Genomic DNA, 17,337 nt, shown 5'->3' with positions numbered 1-17,337 from the left:
CCGCCCGCCCAGCGTGGAGCAGCTCTCCGCGGCCCGGCCCGCACCTGGCGGCGCCCGCCCCGCCCCACCTGCCGGGGCCGCCCGCGGCGCCCTCCATTGCGCAGCCGGCCGCCGGGGCCGGCGTCCCTCCGCGCCTCCTCCTCCCGCAATCCTTCCTCCGCTCGCCCCTCGCCTGTCCCCGGCTGAACCGGGGGGAGCCCGCCCCGCTCGGCGTCCCTCAGGCTCCGCCGCCTCCCCTCCCCCCGCGAGGCCGCCGCCCCTCCGCGCTGCCCGCCCGAGCCCCGCTTCCCCCCGCCTCCCGCCGCCCAGCGCGGGTCGCCGCCGCGCCCTGCCATGAGCGCCCCGCCGCACTGAGCAGCACGCGCGGAGCCATGCCGGGCTGGAAGAAGAACATCCCCATCTGCCTGCAAGCCGAGCAGGAGCGAGGTGAGCGCTCGGGGAGAGGGAAGAGGGGAGGAGGGCGGGCGGGGGGCTGCCGCCGCTGTGCCGGCGGTGCCCGCTCCCGGCCTGGATGGGCGGCCCCGCGCCTCCCACGGGCTCGGCGGCGGCGGAAAGAGAGCGGGGGCGGCGGCGGCGGGGGGTCGGGGCTGGATGGGCGCCGCGCCGAGCCTCCCCGCTCCGCTGGTGGCAACTAACTTTTGTCCGCCGCCGGCCCCCGAGCCGGGCTCCTGGGTGAGCCGCGCGGAGGAGCCTCAGCGACTTCGTGGAACTTCCCGGCGTGGGGCAGCGACCCCCGCCCGCCCCCGTGAAGCGGCGCCCGGGCGCGGCGGGCTCCCCGCCTCTGCTTTCGGGGAAAGGGGCCGTGCCTTTCGCGCATCCCCGGGAACTGCGGGGGTCCCCCGAGCCGCCCCCGGACCGGTGGCGACCGAGGGGCAGCCTCGGGTCTCCCAGCCCTGGCTGCGTGTTCCTTTGGCACCGTTCGGAGTAAGCTAAAGAAAAGGTGACTCGGTCCTCCCCGCAAAGAGGGCTTCTACCACCAGAGGTTATCATGGCACTGCCTTAGGGTCTGTCTGAGTCAGAGGGAAAAGAGCCGGTGCACCTACGTTTGGGAACTTCCAGGTCTGCCTGTCCTCTTCCACCTGCCTCAAATCCTATGTTCTGTGTGCCCTGTTCTATGGCAGCACATGAAGCCGTGAAGTAGGACAGTTGCTTTTTGTCTGTTGCCTTATTGAAGAGAAAGCTGTCCTGTTGGAACAGAAATTGTCCAAAAAATAAAAAGAGGCGGTTTGGTTTGCTGTGTGAAAGTGGTGTGCTCCTGCGCTGGAGGTGAACTGCCTCGGAGCTGTGCCCTGCTCCTTGCTGTAATCCCTGCCTTAAGGGGCGGCTGCTGGCAAACATATGACGTAATAAAAATAGTAAGTGAGGTGGGAGCAGGTATCTCGCCTGCGAGAAGCTGTGTTTTGTCTCTCTCTTTAGAAAATGCAGTCATTACTGAAATGTGAGGTTGAATGTCTTCATGTCAGGAATGTCTGTGCAGCTAAGGAATTACAGCAGTAGGATAGAAGACAGTTGTCAGAATGTATCAGATGCTTTTACAGATGGGGAAACTTTAAAAAGGGTCTAATCTGGGTACGTCAGAAACGGGGAAGATTTTCTCCTTTCATTCTGCATAAAGGTTGTGTCATGAGCTGTGCCATGCAGGCTCGTCTTTGCTGGAAGAAAGCGGTGGTCAAGGCTTTGATGGGTCTAGTGCTGATTAGAACACCAATTTGTTAACTGTTCCTGTCTGTTAATATGTTTATTTAATCCTTCCTTTTCAGTTTGGAAGTGGATAGATTTATATTACAATAACGTTATCACTGTGATGCTTCTCATTGCTGTGTTTCTACTGTGCAAATAAAAGAGCTCTTCTGTGCCTGAAGTAAATGATTACTTCCTGAAGTATGTTTCATTGCATATTGCTGTAGTTTAGCTAATAATTGAGCAGGGCTCCAGTTACAAGAACTCTTCTTCCTTAGACTAAAAAAAATATGAAATGGTCCAAATTGTTAATCAGCACCAAATTTAACTGTCCTTGGCCATAAAGAGTAGATGAAATAAAGGCTTTCAAACTAGCCAGAAGAATGGCCAGTGCAGTAATGAATTGAAGGTGTATCTTTAGCTAATGTAGAAGTTTAGCATGGCATTGAGTTAAAAGGCAATTACAGACACGGTTAAATTCTGGTTCAGAGCCAGTTGTGCTAACATCCCCCTCTGCCGTTTCTGGAAAATATTTCCATTCCGATGCTCTGCAGAGCACTTGATGTGTGTTGTGCTATCGAGACTTCTGTGAATGTCAGTGCTGTTGTTTTAAACAATCATCGAGTCCATCTGTCGATATTCTGTGATTTACATATGGAACAGCATTGGATATAGAACAAATACAGCTTACATTATAGAATATGTCACATCCCATACACCAGTGTGCCTATATATGAAGTATCCATTTATCTATCTCAGGTTCTGGTGGATATTGAATAATAATACATACATGGAGTATTTTTGTTCAGTAACGTATAAGAAGCACTTCATGCATTATTTGGATTGATGTACGTGCAACCTGGCTGTTTAAGCAGTGTTTCTCTTCACTGCAAGGAGCTCATCTCCGTTGCACCCTGCAGTTGCTGGTAGGACAGTGGCAGTGCATCAGCTGTGTAACAGCCCAGCACCTCTCTGTCAGCTCGGTGCAGTAAAGGGAAGAGGTGGGAAACTAGTGAGTAGTTTAATAATCCTGGTTCATCCATGTGCCTTCAGCTGGCTCTCCTCTTCAGTCTCAGCTTGGTTGCATCTGCTGTCCACGTAGGTCTTCTCTGTTATAACAATGTTAGTGTGCAGCCTTAATTTCAAGTGCAGTTGTAGATATTGTAGCAGCAAGTTGGAATCAGAAAAGGAGAGGGTGCTGGAAGTGGGGAACAGGGAAGGAGAGGTTGGCTGTTGGCACAACTGATTTGTACTGACCGTCCTTCCCCAGACACTTCTTCAGAATTCACTGTTCTCCTTCAGCCCTGTCTTGGGAGGTGTGCTTGCTGCATATGTTTCTATATAGAGCCGCCTGTGCCCCTGTCCCTGGCTGTGGGAAGGAGGATGTGGTGGGCACTGTGATGTGGGACTTAGAGGTGGGTGGGTTTGCTAAAGTGGCTGTGGGGGCTGTGAGGAAAACTCAGAGTCAGGTGTATCCCCATGCCACTGTGGAATGGAAAGCTCCGTTAGTACCAATGTTTTGTTTCCATCCAAAGCAACACAGTATTGCTTCGGGAACATCTCAGATGGCTACTGTGTCACCTAGTGCATCAGAAACATGACGCGGGTGCTGCTGCAGTTGCACGTTGCTGAATAAAATGTACGTGAAACGTCATTATTTTTATGGGAAGAGCTGTCAGGATATTGGAAACAGTGATACCACTGCATGGGCGTGCTGGGCGTGCTCTAAGCAGGGTTATTTTAGTATATCACTATCCTTGTTTGCTCCTTCCTTGCTTCAGAGTTTTTCTTCTGTGTTGAGTGCTTGCCTCAAAAAGTCCTTTGCTCAGCCCTTCATTGTAGTTCCTTCAAGTCCTGCACTGAAATGGAGGTTATCCAAAAACTTGACCAAACAAGAATTTTGCTAATGGAAATTGGCCAGTTGTACTAAAATGGTGTAACAGAGAAGCGGTCAACACTGTTAATTCAGCTTGGCAAAAACTGATACACTAAGTGAAGGAGAACAGCACGGCATGTGCCACCCCCATATTCTGCATCTCTCAAAAAATGGCACAATAGGATTTATTTTTATTTGATGGCAATCTAATCCTGTTATAAACCACTGAAAACACTCCTTGAGGTGACATCTGAGCAAATACTTTGAGAAGAATGTTCCCAGAGTTAATTTTGCTCATTATCTCTTCCAGTCAAGTTATATGAAGGTATTTTATGGAACTCCTAATTCAACCTTACAGCTGATCAAGTTTGACAGGAGTACGGAAAATAAGATCTGCATATTTTGTGTGTTCACTGAGGGGCTGCTTGGGATCCCTTAATGTACGTGGTTATTAATTATAAGAGTGCATCTAAGTATATGCTTTGATCTTGATGATAAAACCGGGTTATTATTATTTAAATCTAGCATGCCTTCCATAGATGTTCTGCTTCTGTTCTCAGTACAGTAGCCCGGTTATTTTGAGGATGAAGGAAAGACTACATTTTTTATTTCCTGCTCATGCATTTATCCGTCTTAATTTCTTTTCGTCAAGGAAATAAGTTGAAATTTAGGAAATGTTTTAAAGGAAACACTTAAAAACCCTGCACTCAAGAATTAAAGAATACACATTACTTTGTGAATCTTGCCTCAAATACAAAGACAGTGTGCTCTGATGGAAGATGTTGTGACAGCACACATCTATCTCTGAGCTCACTGCTGTGCGAGCTTGTCTGCTTATTTTAATCTGGGGGAGAATCATTTTCTCAGATAAGTGAGAGATACAGTCCCATTATTGGACTTAATTGTGTTATTGTGGCTTAGCAATTTACATCCGATCAAATGAGGCTGCTTTAGCAGGGGATATGCTTCATGCTCTTTCTGGATACAAGTTAAAAGAAAAAAAAGCTTATATTTCAACACAAAAGGATAAGAATAGCTGTTCGCTGTCTGTAAGCTGAGGCCTAATAGGGTAAGAGGAATCTCATCCTTCTCCGGCCTAAGTGGGACCTCAGAAGCTGAAGAAAACAAGCTGAAGACCCGGTACTTGCAGTCGGTTGACTGACTTGTAAACTTTGGGATGTCGGGAAAATTGGGACTGGAAACCTTGCTCAAGGGCTTTCTGTGTTTCTTTATCTGTTGTCTCATATGCGCGCACTGGGTTTACGCGGGAAGGTTTTGATAGCCTGCGGGGCTGCCCCACATCAGATCAGAGCAGCTCCAGCCGCTCCATCACGGCCCCGTCGCGGCCGGAGCTGAGCCCCGAGCGGCGCTGGGTGTGCTCCGAGAGAGCAGGCTGAAGGGACGGAGTAACTGCTGTGCAACAGCAGCTGGGGGAGAGAAGAGAGATGTGAGACACGGCCCCGCAGGCACCGAGGTGAGGGCAGGAGGCTCCTCGGGCGCGGAGAGGCAGCTCCCTGCGGCCCAGGAGAGGCGCACTGAGAAGCGGGCCGTGCCCCGCAGCCCGCGGGCGCCGTGCCGAGCCGATCCCCGCGAGCGGCCGCGGAGGTGCCCGCGGGCAGCGGTGGATGCGGTCTGAAGGCCGCAGCGCGCCGGGCCGTGGCTGCAGCCCGTGGGGAAGGGCCCGCGGTGGGGCGGAAGGCCGGGGGGCTGCCGCACGTGGGGAGCAGCGTGGGGCGGCGCCTGAAGGGCGGGCCCTGCGGTACGGAGCCGTGCTGGAGCGGCGCTGGGAGAGCTGCCGTGGGAAACGCGCACAGGATGGGTTCGGGAAGGGCGGCGTGCCGTCGGGGGGGGACGTGTGGAGCAGGAGCAGAGAGACCGAGGAGGAGAGGCAGATGTGTGCTATGGGCTGACTGCAGCCAGTGCTTGCTGTTCCTCTGCACTGCTTCAGGGGAGGACGAAGAAGAGGTGGATTGATGGGGGAAAGTTTTTAGCTTGCTTTTAGTTCTCAGTGCACTATCCTGTTGTTAAGAGGCAACTAATTGCATTAATCTCCCTGTGCTGAGCCTGTTTCCTCCTGACAGTGCTTGGTGAGTAATGTCCCTGTCCTTGTCTCAACCCTTGAGCCCTCTTCTGTGGTGTTTTCTCACCCTGTTCTTTGAGGAGGGGCAGTGAGAGAGCGGTGTGGTGGAGCTCATCAGCCCATGAGGGTCAGACCACCGCAATGTGTCACATGCCTCCTGAGAATCAAATCAGAAGTCAAATGAATCTTGCACAGCTGGTCTTTCTTCACTTGATAGCCTGAACAGGGAGGAATGTCACAGAATGGCCAGGGTTGGAAGGGACCTCAAGGATCATGAATCTCCAACACCCACACCACAGGCAGGGCCACCAACCTTCCCATTTAATACCAGACCAGGTTGCCCAGGGCCCCATCCAGTCTGGTCTCAAACACCTCCAGGGACGGGGCATCCACAACCTCTCTGGGCAGCCTGTTCCAGCACCTCACCACTCTCTCTGTAAAGAACTTCCCCCGACATCCACCCTAAATCTTCCCTCCCTCAACTTAAAACCATTTCTCCTTGTCCTGCTGTCACTTACTGCTCTGACTGAGTAGGAGAAGGTGACACTCACACACAGGGAACACAGGCGCTGCGATGCTTTCTTCATTCCTTCCCTCAACCAGCTGAGACCACAGGGATGAGAAAGAGGCAGTGATTGCTCTCTTGTGTCCTTTTAGTATGAAAGGAATGGAGAATAAGCAACAACTATTTATATATCTGGTGATCTGCACAGACACATTAACAGTATTTTATGATCTGAAGTGTTAAAATAATTCAGAAACTTTCAGAATCTTCATGAAGACACAGTCTTTCCTGAGTGCTGAGAGATGACCATCTACTGTGTCTGGATCATAAGCAGGTTTTTCCCCATACAGAAAAAAAATATGTGACATACTGTGATATACTGGCTGCATTTTTCTTTTCTTTTCTTTTTTTTTTTTTTTTACAAAAGCAAAACAGTTTTTGCTCATGTTCATTAAAAATGGAGAATTAGATTTGGTCTGGGAATTTGCTAGCAATGAGTAATGATTTATTGATGTGGCAGCAAACACTCCGGCTTCTCTCAAAGAGCAGCAACATGTACAATTGGAAGCACTAACAATATTTGTTGATAATGGGCACGGTTGCTTTTGCAGGTGTCTGAGAGCTGTAAAGAGAGTCAGCTCTAAACACAATTTCTTGATGAAAGAATTTCCTGTGCACTCATACTTCACAGGGAAGTGTAACCAAAAGCACAGTTTATGTTCCCTCAGTAATGCAGAAGCAGAAACTTTCCTTGAATCTCAATACATGCCTACTTAGCTCCACTGTTTTTTGTTTTTTATATGATTCAGAACTGACTGAACTACACTACCAATACTCATGGCTCTCCACGAGGAACAGTCAAGAATGTGTTACTCGTGTGGCTGTAGTAGGCATGCCTTGATGGCCCACATTCCTCAGATTGCTCATATCTGGTCTCTGCTTAATCCTGCTAGTGCCTAAAAAAAAAAAAAAAGATGCACTGAGTCAGCACAGGGTCTTATGATCATGCCTGTGAAATCCAGTGTTGTTTGAATGTTCTACCTAAGTCATTTGTATTTATGTCTGTTGAAATGTCAGAGCACCATCTATCCTGACTATGCAAAGACAGACTAATGAGATGTGCCAGCATTCTGTGTGGGGACAGTTGGGATCACCTGCTCATTATTTAAGTTTGGCAAGTTGAGTGTAGTGCCCTGTGAAATTCATTTGTGTTGGAGTATGTTGGTACCATTTATGTTGGATGCAAATAATCTTGATTACTGTGTCACCTTACTGATTTTTTTTTTCCTTTCTCTTGCCATTGGCACAAGCTGTACTGAGTAGCTGGGCAACACAAACTGTTCTGGCTTGTCCTATAGTGCGGCAGCCAGGTTTTATGGCTCTGAATTAAGCTGATGAGCTAATGCTTTTTGTAAAGTCATTTTTGGTGCTATTTCTGCTTTTTCACTGATTCTGCATTACAAGTTAGATGCAGTGTGCATTTGCAGAAGCAAAATTCTTTGCTTGCTGTTAAAATATTATAAGAGACGTTCAAACGAAGGAGACTGATGATATTTCACATGGAAATTTTCTTTGAAAATTACTGCAGGAATTGAGAAGGACAGGCGTGACTGACACAACCTCCATCTGTTTTGTGCAGGGCAGCAACGTTCTTTCATTTCTTATCACTGAAAATCACCGCTGTGAAGATTCTGCAACTGTGCAGGAAAAGCTGCAGAGAATATTTTAATAGTTTACCTCCTTACACATTGGATCCCACAGACATTAGGGAGTTGTCTCATTGAAGTTTGGCTCTTAAAAAAGCCTAATTGACTGCAGAAAAGTCTTACTTTGGGGTTAGTGAGCTGCACCAGGCAGTGCAGTGCTTTCTTCCTTATGAAACTTCATGCTAGGCGAATGTACAGCGAGGATCTTTCTGTCCCCATACTCTGAAGTGTGAATTAAAGTGAATGCACACACATTTAAAAAGGTGAGGAAGAACTTAATGGTGACTGGAACATGTGATGAGGTGAGCCAAATGATTCTTATGGGTCCCTTTCAATTTGGGGTATTCTGTGATTGTATGAAATCAGAGATAAGTTTTCCCTTTATGAGCTTTTTGTTTCTATACAAGCAAGATAGAAATAATGTCAGGTTTTCTGCAGTTGCCTGAATTGAAGTCCTGGTATTGCATAATCCAAGCTTGTCTGGCCTCTTCCACAGCAGGAGAATGCTCATAATAATGTGGTGGGTTTTCTTGTTGTTTCTTTTCTTTTTCAAGCAAACAAATGGATAACAGTAGCTAGTCCAGCAGCAGCTACTACCTGAATGCAAATCCTTCCACAGTGGTCGACTGCATGTGGAGTAACGTAGGCAGCAAGAAGGAAGGTGCATTGGGTCCCTGTGTGCAGTGACCGTGTGGCTCAGAGCAGCAGTGTTTCAGGGTTTGCTAATGGGAAGGCTCATGGGAAACTTTTATTAACATGTGAGTAACAGACCTGTGGACTTCTTAGATTCTATTTTTCTATTTGGATTATCGTCTTTGTGGTCTGAATACAGTGTCCTTTGTACTGTTGGAAAGATGAGCTTACAGCGTTGCTTTTGTCTTTCACCACTGCTAGCTCCCATTCACCAAAGATCAGCGATGAGATCAGAGCTGCCAGAGGTGTGTTTTGGCATCCGATCTAGGCCAGGATGGTTTTGATAAGTGAATTGCATCAAGCTCCCTACTATCCCTTGCAGTCTCCAAACTGATCTCTGAAAACATTGCTAACTGGCAGAATGTTGTCCTCGCTTGTGCCCCTGTCACTATGAACTATTGGGACCTAGTTCTGAGATAAGGCTCTAGTGGAATTAACAGGCGACTGTGCTACCCAGACAAAAAAATTTAAGTTCAATGACAAACAATGAAGTGTTTGTGTTGTTTCTGAGATAGGAGTGGGTTATTTATACAACTGCTGGGCAGAAGCTACAGTGGTAGTCACACAGAGAATACTCTGGGGAGTGAGATTCAGTGCCCGCCGCATGGATGAGGCTGCTGTATTCTGGAGGTTAATTTACTTGTGCCAGCAAATGTACGGAGCCCTTGTGTTTGCTAGTAGAGGCCGTTTATTAATCCAAGGTCTCTTCTGAAAGTTAAGGAAAGCTACTGCCCAAAAATATGTGGCCTTGTTTGCGTATATTTCTGCCAGCTTTATTCTTTCTTATTTTTATGTCTCTGGTGGTTTTTGTAACCATCCTACTGTTTTTGAATGTGTGAGATTTGGGCATTGAGCCTTTTCAAAATAACTGATGTTAAAGCTTCCTATTTTGTGAGGAATATGCCTGTATGTTATTCAACCATTTTTCTTCTGATTATAAGTTTCCAAACCGAATGAACAGTACATGTGACATAGGCTTGAACCAAGTTTTGTTGTAGAGAGTTTCTATGTATGTCATAGATGTGGTAAATCCATTGAAAGAAATCTTTCTCACAGAAACATATTCTGAAATGATAATTTGCAGTGCTTTTAACTTTACCTCTTACTAGGACTGTTTGCAAAATGCGCAGGAGCCTGATAGACTTGCAGGATTTGCGTGTTATAAGTGAAGCAGTTGATGAAATGCTTTGAGCTGGGGTGTGTGCATCTGTATGGAGAGGGGAGAGAGGTCTGTGGGCATGAAAGAATGCAATGGATGAGACAAGGCTAATTCAGGAGCTTTATAGTTGTAGCTCTTGTGAGTCAGTAACTCACTGGACTCAGAGATGCTATTAGTAGCAAAAAGTCCAAACCGACCCCCTGCTCATACTTGAAGCACACAGTGTTAAAACATGGCTGGTGAGTTTTCTTGTGTGCAATCTTATTGAACTACTGCATTTTGTAACCTAACTTTCATACTCTATTGATTTGAATATTATTTGGTTTTAATGTTCCCAGGGTTTTCTGTCATTACTAATGCTGAGAAAAATGGTGTACTGATTCTGGCTTTTCTTATAGTCTCTCTTATTTTCTATGCCTTATTTGAATGTACTAACCCTAACATTATTTGAAATTTCTCATCTGCCTGAGGACGTTCTGTGTGTCCACAAATTTAGGTGTGCACCCATACCTGCATTTGTTTAAAGAAATAAAGCATCAAAAACAAGCAAAAATCCCATCAGGAAGGCTATATGTTGTATTAGCTCATCATTCTGCTTAGGTGCATTTTAGATGTGTTCACCTCTATTTGTTTAAATATTTAGTGCAAACTGATTCATGCTTTTTAGAACACTTAAATATGAAAAGAGCCTTAATTTTCAGATGAATTACCCTCTGCCATTTAATATAAATTTTTCAAACCAAGTGAAAAAGAAGGTTCAGCTGCTGGCCCTGTACTGTATTTTCTGCTTTTGTGGAAGAGCAGAGCGATAGACAAGCTGTGACTTGTACTCCTTTCACATTTCTTTTTTGTTAAGTAATTGGAGACATTTTAAAGAAGCACCTCCGAGAGTCTTACGGTCACCTCCTTGAGAAAGTGGCTTAAATATAGGAAACATCCTTGCAGATGATTTATGGAGTTCCAGCTCATCTGCAAACTCTTCTTAATACTTGTCCCGGCTCATAATGTACGTTAGGCGAGTTTGGACATTTCCTTCCTCTTCCATCACTCCTTGTTTTAGTTGTTGTTGCTGTGTTCTTAAATGCAGTTTCATTTAGTGCACTTATGTGAAACTTCTCAATGTTCTAATTGCAAACTCTGCATTTTATGCAGTTCTGTGAATTTTTTATATTGTGTTGTTGATTGTTTCTGTGCAATTACAGTACGTGGGCTTGTAAAGCTACACGCATTTCAGGGTTTGCAATGTCAAAGATACGCATTTTGATTACGTTTAAAATACATCCTCTATGGCACGCTCTATGGACGAAGGAGCACAGGTGCAGATCTGTTCCTGAAATTGTTCTGAAGCTGTTTTGTGATAGTATTTTGCCCCAATAGCGCGCCAAGGACCAAAAGAAAAACAAAAATTTGTCATGAGCTGATAATTTGTCAGAGAGATGTTTATCATCAGAGTAGGCACATAGAAGGATTGAGTCAGTAATCTGTTCCACACAACCTCCTTCATCCAGCAAAGTACTTAAAAATACACGTTTTTCTGGGTCAGATCACAACGTTGGGAAATTACTGGGCTCTAGCTGTTTGAATGGGTGATGCACATGGAACCTATTCATTTGATGCCAATCTTAGAAAGATCTTTAAGTCAAGGCCACTGAAACCTTTGCCAGTTAAGTGTATGAAACTTGAGAATGGATAATCCTTTTGAAGTCAAAGTGCTTAAATTTAGGCTCATAAGTTATGTGCTTAACTGGATCAAAGGCTAATTATAAAAAGAAACTCTTTATTTTGTTTAATTAAAGATCATTCTTGTGATACTAATGCCAGTATCTCTTTTGTGGGAGAAAGAGCCAGAGAAGAGGTATAAAATGTCATAATTTTTCTAATATAAATGTCCTAATTTTTTGATTCAAAGTGTCTTTTTTTCCCCCGTTGAATATATAAAATATGTATTTCTTTGGTGGTATTTCTTTGCTTATTTTTCATATTTGTTGGAAGTGAAGTTAAATGTGTTGAACAGTAAGATACTTTCTTCTTTTCTTCATGGTGGAAAAACACGTTTTCCATTCACTGAAAGGTGTCTCATTGTGAATACAAGTAAGTCATAGGCAAAAAAGTGTGCTCAGAGCCAGCAGCTCTGCCATCTAAGTGGCATGTGCTATTGATGAGAACAGCTCTGAGATCCAAGTGCATTTTTGGAGTTGCCTGATTCATTATCACAGAAAAGACTGTTACGTACAAAAAGGGGAGGAAAAATCATTGGCAGGTTGAAGATGGTGAAGGATGCTTTTTTCCAAGCATGGATTCCAAAAAACACAACGTTTTGGTTTTTTTTTTCCTTTTAAGTACAGCAGCCCTTGAAGCAGAAGCAATCGATTCGAGGAATAGCATAGTATTGTGATTGAAATAGGTAAGAACTTTCTGTTGATGTCATTCAGGGCATTTGGGACAGCTGCCATTTTTGTGTTGTTTCATCCCAATGTGAGACTCCAAAAACATCCAAAGGTACACAAGGGTAAATTCTTGAGAAAGAAGGATTTAAATACTGTGGGGCTATTGCTTTGAATTGTCCTTGAAAGAAGTTTAGAGGAGGAATAGCAGTGATGCTATTTTGTGCTTCGTATCTTAATTCTTAGGTAGGAAAATACATATGGTTTTGGGTGGTCCTTTCTACTTCGTCTCTGCATTCCAGTCTCTCTCTTTCTGTGAACTTTCGATATATTGACTGCTTTGAAATTATTTTCCCACCTGGGATGTGTTATGGAAATCTAAGTAATAATGGAAATATTACATTTTCAAAGGAAGTAATAAAATACTCCCAGATAAATCTTCATGTTCTCTGCTCTGTCCACAAGAGAGGCAACTTTATGTCCTTTGGTGTTTCAGTGTTGGTCATCGTTAAAAAACTTCAGTCTTCCTCTACTACAGCAAGGTGAGCGTTGGGCTTTTTGTAAGAAAACTGAGTCAGAGGGATGGATATTATAACAACACAGCAGATAGATGTTTGCTTTGCAGTTTGAACTCTCCCATGCCTTGTTCCTGAAGTCAGTAGAGCCCTTACACGAGCTGTAGTTGTTCCTATACACAGAAATACTACAAGGTTAGTCTTTGATAGTTGATTAGGAAATATGACTAGAGAAAAAAAGGCATTTGTTCTGGGCAAAAACATATGCTTGTGTGAATAAAATGCATCATGAGGGTTGTGAGTCCAAGTGCTCATCCTCAGGAGCCAATGGCCAATGTCAAATGGAAAATCTGCATTTCTGCAGTACATGTGATGAAAGCTGAATAATAAAAAAAACTGAGTAAAAACATTGTTTGCAATATGACACTAAACCTCTTCCAGTGTTCTGTAACTTTCAAGTCAATTAGGCAAATACTGTTCTCAATAACAGACCATTCTTGTACATTTGTCTCTAAACAGGCTTCAACACTGCAGTGCTGAGGCTTATTGGTGTGTAAGTCATTAAAGCATATGCAGATTTGTTTGTGTGTCTGCTACTTCCCTGCTCATCTCAGTGTGTTTGTTGAAAGATTCCCTGAAAAAAAACCCACTCCTCAAGGAACGTCTTTTGAACATTAATGCCCAATCAAGGAGGGGGTGAGTTATTATTTTCATAATGAAGTCATCTTTCCCCTTGAATCGAGGTACTGCATAAAATGCAGACAAGAACAAAAGCACTTTTGCTTATTTGATCTTCCAAGATCAAGCTTATGATCTGCTATTGCAGAATGTGGTTGCTGGTCGTCTATGAGTCCATGTGCACAGAAGAGGTGGAGGAGCCTTTTTTACTTTGTTCATGTAAAAATCTCTTGAATTTATACTGAGATGTGAATGGCAAGGAACATCAACAAGTGCAGAAGAATAGTACCAAGCCTGTCTGCAAGTGGTGGATGTAGCCGGTCAGGTTTATGTTGTATGTTGAGTGGAACTATGCTGCAGACATTTCCTGAGGTTTGTCTCAGCACCTTTAGCTTTCAGAACTTTTGGGGCTCTTGTATTGATGGTGATGTACTTATCTCAGCTGCTTCCCCAGCACTGTGTAATGCAAAGCATTTGCTATTCACTTTCTCTCTGACCTGGATAGCTTCTCTCTTCTTTCCACATGACCACCTTTCAGGTTTCCTTACGCTTTGTGCATCATCTGGTATAACAAAGCAAAGCAAATATTTTTTTTACACAAAGCTCTGCGTTCAACTGTATTCTGCTTCTATCTAAAGCTGACTTTGGAATGTACTTCTATGTAATTAATCATTTTTTTGTGATATTTCAAGGTTGATATGAATTAGGGAAGCTATGGGGAGAATTTGGATTTTCAAGGCAAAGTGCAGGCTCAGTGAAAAATACAAATAGGCAAACGGGCAGAACCCTTACTAAATTGGCAGAAGTAAGAATTCCAGATTGAATAATGTTTCTTCATAACATGTTTTATTAAAAAAGGCAAGGAAAAAAAGGGAAAAAGTTGCAAAAAGTTGTACAGTGAATAGCAATTGTGCTACAGTATGCAAAGATATGAGCTAATATTTGCCCGTTCCTGGAAATAGCAACAAAATGTCACTGAGAAAAGCACAACTTAAAGCTCTGGTGTTTTCTTCATCTGCTTCTATAAACACAGTATAGACTTAAAAAATGCAGTTTGGGATTCAGAACATGACTTGTTTTGAAGAAGCGTTTCTAATTTTTATTCACTAAAATTCAAATTAGGCTGTTTAAACCTGGGAATCAGCAAAAACGCACGGGCTGAAATTGTTTGAAAGAACTTTAATTATTTCTCCTGCAATTCCACCATTTTTCCGCTGTTGTTGTGAAGCATCTGCATAACCATCATCACAATATATATATAGACATTTGAGAATTTTTAGCTGTATTACAAGGGCTGCTCCAGAAGTACTGCCTCCAATTTTATTATGTTGGCTCGTGCTGTCAGAGGTGGCTGTTGGTGGTACGGCAGTAGAAGCTGAACCTTCCCACCAGTATCCTGTTCCATGTTGTTTCCTTGTGGCAGGTGGCAGCAGAGGGGAGCTCTGACACAGAGCTGTCTGACGTGGATGTGTGGATGAATCGAAGATGTAGCGCTGAGTTTCTCCATGTGGAAAAAATGGCACCTATTGATGCTCGCTGAACATTTCTGTAGACCAAATGGTGGATGTGAGCACAGGGGAGCAGTAGGTGGTGCATTTCAGCAGTGGTGACAGTGGGGCACCTCTGCTGGTGGTGCCAATGTTTACAAGTGCTGCATACGAGCTGTTGTTCATCACTGATGGAAATTGCACAGCTAATGTTGGTGACTGTGTTGAAAAATAGTGTTTTGTAGCTGAGAATTTGCTCTAGCAAGTAGTGCTCTTTGTATCTGTTGTAGTTTCCATGGGAGGCATTACTTTCAGAGTGATCAAAAGGTATTTAAAAAAAAAACAAAAATCACCCCCCCCAATTTTTTTTGTTTTGTTTTGTTTTTTGCAGTGCCCTAACTGAAGCCATGGTTCATCTGTAGTATTTCATATTTTCATGTGTTGTATTAACCCTGATGTCTTTATACATTTCTTGTCTTTGACAGCTTAAGAACATGTTGTATATTTCCTTTAGCAATCTTCAGCTATTGCAACAGATTTATTTATTTACTTATTTATTTATTTTAAGAGAGGAGAGAGAGAATAACATTGACTGAAACACTTTGCTTTCCATATTAATTCGGGCAAAAGTCCTTCTGACCTGCTATATCTGTGACCGTATCTGTTTTTGGTGCTTCAAGGCAATGACCTCTGTAAGATTGCCCTGAAGTTTCTGAAATTTTATTTGAAGCATCTAGTATTTTATTACCTATTGTTATAAAGTGTGTTTGTCGTGTCTATAAATGCCTGTAGTCTGCTGTCCAGATTTGTGTGGGAATGAAATTCGGTGTGTAATTCTGTATTGTGTGAAGAAAGCGTTCAAGCTGTTATTTGGTAATTCTGATGAATGATCTGCTGACCATTCTCAAGTCAGAGGTTATTTGCTTCGATGTGCCCTCACTTTTGTTTGTCACTGCTGTTCTGTGCACCTTATGGAGAGGTGTGCTGGACCCACTGCTCAGCCTTTGCTCACACCTGTATGGTTGATGTATTTTCTGAAGTTGGGGGACTGGATCCCAGGGTGCAGTTGCAGGTCCCAGTGTACCTCAGTTGTACTTCTGCAGTCCTCCATCCCACTGTTCGCTCCTGCTTTTGGACCACTGCTCTTCTTTGAGCAGAGCTCTTCACTGCTCTCATTAGTGTGTAGCTCTTGTCTTCATTATCCTTTAATACTTTTACATGATCAGAAAGTATTTTAATCTCATCAGTCATCCCTCTTTCATGTTGATTCTTAATGTTTCTCTGTATTCTCAAAGATCACTCTTCTCTAGTTCAAACCATTATTGGGCCTTCCTGGTTCACATGAACTGATGAAAACTGGAGTTACCAAGTCTGACTTTGTCCACAACTGTTTCTTTGAATTCAGTTAAATCACTGATAAGGCTGACCATCTCTCTCCGTATTTTTGTTTTGTTTTCCCCTTGCTGTGTTTTGTATGCCTGCTTGTGTTTGAAGTCTGTAACTTTCATCCTGAGATTGAAGGCTGTAATTTATTTTTGTCACCTAACATTTTTCTTATCATTTAAGCTAAAAATTTTGTTTTTCTCCCTGTGGGATGAAAAGTAGATTTACTATTACTATATCTTAATTTTATTACAGTCAGTTAACTTCACTGTTGAAAGATGAGTAAGAGGTGGAGGCAGGAAAAGAGGGAAGGACCCCAGGGGTCTGTGTTGGGACCGGTGCTCTTTAACATCTTTATCAATGACATCGATGACAGAATCGAGCGCACCCTCAGCAAGTTTGCTGACGACACCAAGCTGAGTGATGCGGTTGACACGGTGGAAGGAAGGGATGCCGTTCAGAGGGACCTCGACAGGCTGGAAAGGTGGGCCTGAGTGAACCTGATGAGGTTCAACACGGCAAAGTGCAGAGTTTTGCACCTGGGCCAGAGAAATCCCAGGCATCCATACAGACTGGAAGGAGCGGTCCTTGAGAGCAGCCCTGCAGAGAAGGACCTGGGGGTCCTGATAGAGGAAAAGCTTAACATGAGGCAGCAGTGTGCTCTTGCAGCTTGGAAAGCAAATGGGATCCTGGGCTCCATCAGAAGAGGGCTGGCCAGCAGGGACAGGGAGGTGATTGTCCCCCTCTATTCTGCTTTTGTGAGGCCCCATCTGGAGTACTGTGTCCAGGTCTGGAGCCCCCAGTACAAGAAAGACAGCTATTGGAGAGGGTCCAGAGGAGAGCCACAGAGATGATCAGGGGACTGGAGCACCTCCCCTACAAAGACAGGCTGAGGGAGCTGGGCTTGTTCAGCCTGGAGAAGAGAAGGCTGTGGGATGACCTCATTGTAGCCTTTCAGTACCTAAAGGGAGCCTACAAACAGGAGGGGAATCAACTCTTTGAAAGGGTAGGTAACTGCAAGACAAGTGGAAATAGTTTTAAGTTGAGGGAGGGAAGATTTAGGGTGGATGTCAGGTGGAAGTTCCTCACAGAGAGAGTGGTGAGGTGCTGAAACAGGCTGCCCAGAAAGGTTGTGGATGCCCCGTCCCTGGAGGTGTTTGAAACCAGACTGGATGGGGCCCTGGGCAGCCT

At 44.4% G+C, this 17,337-nt stretch overlaps 1 protein-coding gene across 3 annotated transcripts in view; it reads left to right on the top strand.

The window, feature by feature from the left end:
* The first annotated feature begins 293 nt into the window (after window positions 1-293).
* GRIP1 (glutamate receptor interacting protein 1) overlaps window positions 294-17,337 on the top strand; it is a 307,239-nt gene continuing 290,195 nt past the window's right edge. For all 3 annotated transcript variants that reach the window (XM_048933931.1, XM_048933926.1, XM_048933924.1), the window contains exon 1: window positions 294-426. In XM_048933931.1, the coding sequence (XP_048789888.1) occupies window positions 372-426 (55 nt within the window). In that variant the 5' untranslated portion in view covers window positions 294-371. The remainder of the gene's footprint in view (window positions 427-17,337) is intronic.

Source organism: Lagopus muta, chromosome 1, assembly GCF_023343835.1.
Source record: "Lagopus muta isolate bLagMut1 chromosome 1, bLagMut1 primary, whole genome shotgun sequence".
Classification (NCBI taxonomy): Eukaryota; Metazoa; Chordata; class Aves; order Galliformes; family Phasianidae; genus Lagopus; species Lagopus muta.
The sequence above is the reverse complement of the archived record's forward strand: the minus strand, read 5'-3'. Positions and strand labels throughout refer to the sequence as shown.